The sequence below is a fragment of the Mesitornis unicolor genome, unplaced genomic scaffold (genome assembly GCF_000695765.1).
Source record: "Mesitornis unicolor isolate BGI_N332 unplaced genomic scaffold, ASM69576v1 scaffold41316, whole genome shotgun sequence".
NCBI classification, from domain to species: domain Eukaryota; kingdom Metazoa; phylum Chordata; class Aves; order Mesitornithiformes; family Mesitornithidae; genus Mesitornis; species Mesitornis unicolor.
In genome coordinates, this window is record NW_010193731.1 from 1 (window position 1) to 4,397 (window position 4,397).

General features: G+C 47.9%; 1 protein-coding gene across 1 annotated transcript; it reads left to right on the forward strand.

Moving 5' to 3' along the window:
* Positions 1–1,281: 1,281 nt before the first annotated feature.
* LOC104543059 (homeobox protein Hox-B6-like) lies at positions 1,282–2,269 on the forward strand. The gene is given in 3 exon segments (XM_010187557.1): positions 1,282–1,355; positions 1,908–2,012; positions 2,014–2,269. Coding segments are annotated over 3 exon segments (435 nt in total).
* Positions 2,270–4,397: the final 2,128 nt, after the last annotated feature.

A 4,397-nucleotide genomic window follows, 5' to 3' on the forward strand; every position in this document is an offset into this window, starting at 1 on the left:
CCCGCCGCGCTGCTTTCCGTCACCACCGCGCCCCGTCCCGGGGTATTAATGTCAATTAACATTTAATAAATATCCATTTCCCCCGGCCTGGCGCCGCCCCCCCACACCCCCCAGACTCCTTCGCTGAGCTCGGCCGCACGGAGCGCACCGGGGGCCGAGCTGGGAGCTTCCCCCCCACCCCCAATTCGGAGCAGCCTGGCCTCGATTCCGTGGTGTTGACACTCGTGTAATGCTGAGAAGAGGGAGTGGGGGCAAAGGCGCTGCTGTCCCAGCGGAGAGCAAGGGAGGTGTAAGGCAGGAGCTCATTTTTCCAGCCGTCTGGACTACTCCTCCGCCCTAGGTTGCAGCATCCCTGCGAGCGAGCCTCCCTTCGCCGCTAAATTTTGGCAAAGAATCTTCTTAGGAGAGCAAGGGGGCGAGGGGAACGGGGGCCGGGCTCCCAGCGAAGCAGAGGGAAAGAAAAACAGCGGAGCAGCCAATGCAAAGCGGCTTTTAAAGGCAGGAGTTACTCTCGGACTTATTTGGTGGTCAGTTCTTTCCATTACCTGCTCCATAATTCACTCACTTTTACAGTTGATTTATCAAAGACCAAATATTTCTGGTCGTAAACACTTCATCTCCGCTTTTATCTGAGTTTAGATTTAAGGAGACACCCCCCTCCCCTGCACTCACCCCCCTTTTAGCCTGTGATGCTGCGAGGATCAGCACTGGAGAGGGTCTGGGAACAGCAAAAGCACAGGGTCCTGCGCTTGAAAACCAATCCTAGATGCTCTGGGATCTGCTGTGCCTAAAACCAGAGAAACTCTGCCTCGGTCGTAAAAGTGGGGTCCCCTCCTCGCACCACTCCCCCTCCGCGTGCCTCATGCCCACTGTGTGATCGCGCTTGTGGAGTTTCATCAGCAAGCAGAGATAGAGTTGTCATCCCCATTCAGCAGCACTTTATGGCTCTCCCCTCGGCGGATTTTACAACCCACATTCCACGACCTGCACAGTTTTACTTTACAGCTAGCCTGGCTATTTTGCCTTCTTTTTTTCTCCTTTTAATGACTGGATCCTTTATTCTTTTAAAAAGAAAGAAGGGTTGGGAGTGAGGAAAAAAAGGGAAGAAGAAGAGGAGTGCGGTGGAATGTGTGGAGGAGAGGCCGAGGGTTGCTGGTCGCCATACCCACCGCTCTGGGAAAAAAGGCGTGATCCTATACACATACACAGTCTTTACACAGAAAATAGAGCCAGGATCACAAACACCATATTGTAAAATTATTTCCAATCAGGCTTCAGGAAATGTCGGGTGGGAAGGAGACTCAAGAGCTGGGCCCTTTCCAGTCCGTGGTCGCAGGCAGCTGGGAGGTGGTGGGGTAAGGGTTGAGGCTTTTCTCATGTGCAGACAACCCCACAAGCACAGCCTGGGAGTAACAGCCCGCCTGTCAACTCCAGAAGTCGCTGCTGTGCCCAAAAAGTTCTCTGAAATAATTAAGGCCATCACACACCTTCCGAAGAGGAGCCCTGATGACAGCTTTAAGAGAGGAAAAATAGTTGGATTTGTGTCTGTAGCCGATCCCTCTCTCGCTTTGGCTCTACTGTATTTTCTATTCATTCCCCAACCACCCGAACACTGTGTTGTCCCAATGGCAATTAAAGCGGGCGCTGAGTCTGAGCGGTGCAACCAGGGCAGGAAACTTTCTGAAGTTGATTCTGCCCTCGGAGACGCGCACAGGCACACACACAGAATACACTGCACGGTTTTCCTAGAGGAAGAGAAATTAACGTTGGGGTGGTTTGAGGGCTGAGAAAGGGGAGGGCGAGATGGGGAAAGCCTCGAGCAGAAAGAGTTGTAAATAATAATTAGGAAAGGGCTGTCCCAGATTATAACGTTCCTCGGAGGATTTTGTCTCCCCGTGGGACTGCAGTGGGTGTTTGCTTGGCTACACCCAAACCAAGAGAGCAAACCAAGTCAGCATCCCCCAAAACATCTCCCTCAAGCCCCAAAGTGATCTAAATCTGCGTTTATTTCCCAGGCACGGACAGAAAACGCGGCCGCCAGACTTACACCAGGTACCAGACCCTGGAGCTGGAGAAGGAGTTTCACTACAACCGGTACCTGACTAGGAGGAGACGTATCGAGATCGCCCACGCCCTGTGCCTCACCGAGCGGCAAATCAAAATCTGGTTCCAGAACCGCAGGATGAAGTGGAAAAAAGAGAATAAAACGGCCTGCTCCGGCTCCAACAGCCAGGAGAAACAGGACGCGGAGGAGGACGAGGAGGAATGAAATGGGGCGAGAGTGGGATGCAGAAGCCGTGGAAACCCACGCGAGGAGAAATAGGGGGAAAAACACACAGAAAAAGACTATATATTAAAATAGAGAAATGATAAGTGCGTAAATAATTAAAAACCCTAGGAATGATACATTGTGTTTCCTGACACTGAAAAAAATACTACCTATATTAAAGTCTTTTTTTTTTTTGTACAATAGAATGACTATCTACCTATTAAATGTGGCTTTAGAGTCAGAATAGACACGTTTTTCTATGTGAGTCTTCCTATAGTACACGTAATTTGTAAATCTCCGTTTGTACTTCGCGGTGTACCTTTTGGTATGAAGTAACGTGGTCGTGTTTAGCACCTTTAATTTAGAAAATGTGACCTTGAAGTCTGAATGCAAATTGTACTTAGCATATATAGTCCTGTACATAATATGGATGATTATCACGCCTTCTCCCTGTAACTTCTGTGATTCTTTTCTCTTTGCTATGCTCTTTTGTCTGTGTATATTTTTACCTGGGATTTCTTCCTTTTTCAAGTCTCTACGAGAGAAAAAAAAAAAAGATGAATTAATATTGTGCTACGTAAAATGTTGCATATCAAAGTAGCAAATTATTTAATGGCGACGTGTTGCTTTTTTATTTTTTCCACTTGTCCGTGATTATTATTCTTAGAAATAAAAAGGAAATCTCCAATAATCTGCTGTCACGTTGGGTTCGTTCCTCTTTTTCTTATTAAAAATAACACGCGGGCTTTAGGAATTGCTTTTTCCCGGGGAAAATAAATATATTAAAAGATCCTTTTTGATTAATACATGGCCCGACCTATCATCCTGAGCTTCTCTCTTCGGTTAGGAGAGTCATTCTTTTCAAGATTTCGGTACCTTTTCAATAGATTTGGGGAATATACTGAGAAATAATGGATATTCGGGGCTCTCGAAGTGCGAGTTGGTTTCCTCTCTCTGTGATGGCGCTGAGGCTATCACTGGAGTAGGTAACAACATAAAGGAGCAATGGAAAGAGATAGCCCAAATAATCTTTCCGCCCCTTGTTTTAATTCCCTTCTTCTTGTAAGCAATTTGCAGAAAACCAATTTATTTTGCCGGGCCTTTAGTATTTTTTTATAAATTTATTTAGATTCTCCCTCCGCCCTCCAATTACTTTACTGCGGAGTGGAAGTCTTTCATTAGCACCAAATAATGTTTAGCATCAAAGCGCGCATAAAATAAATTAAAGCAATTAAACGCAGGGAAGGCGACAAAAAAAAATCAACAATGAAAAACAAAAGGCGAGTAAATTTAAGCACTTGCGCGGGGGAGCATCTCCGCCGCCCTCACCCCCTCCCGCCCTCGCCTGTTTATTTCCACTTCCAGGCTGCACAGTAAAAATGCGGATTCCTTCCGCGGAAGCTCCACGTAATTTACTCCACAAACGCCTTGCGCAAGATGCACAGAGAGGGAAAAAACCAAATTTAAAATTAAAATAAAAGGCTTTGGAAGGACTTGGCGATAGCAATTTTCCACCTTCGCCCCTCTCTGTCGCTCTGATTTTTCACCGCCCACCACCGCGGACGAGTTCGCATCCCGAGCGAGCATCCTTGAGCAGGTTTTAGCGAAAATCAGCTGCCACGTCAGGCATCTGCGCGCCCACAGCTGTAATACGGATTTACAATATCTGCTGCATGCACTAATTATGGGAAGCCCATTATTAGCAGCAGCTCTCAGGGCTTTTGCCCACTGAAATTCCCACTTCAAGGGAAGGAAATAGAGAGGGAAATCTTTTTCTCCTTAGTGAAATGTCTTGGTGCAATCTCTTTGCAAGAGCAGCGATAAAATAAATAAAATAAAATTTTTTTTTAAAGCAGCGATTCCAGAAATTTCCCCCCCTGCAGTGGCCCGCCTGGTTGCATCCCCTGTAATGGACCTCGGCGGCCGGGGGCAAGCAAAAATCGAGGAGAATTTCCTCAAGAAAAAGGGAAAAGCAGTCAGAGCGACGCTTTAAGCGGGTTCCCGGGGGGGTGGCCCACCTTGTCGGAGCATTCCCCTCTATAGCGGGGGAGCCGGGGGGGTCCCGGTGGCCCCGTGGTGGGGTTGGCTGTGGGGAGCCCGGCAGGCACCAACCCCGCCGGCTCGATCT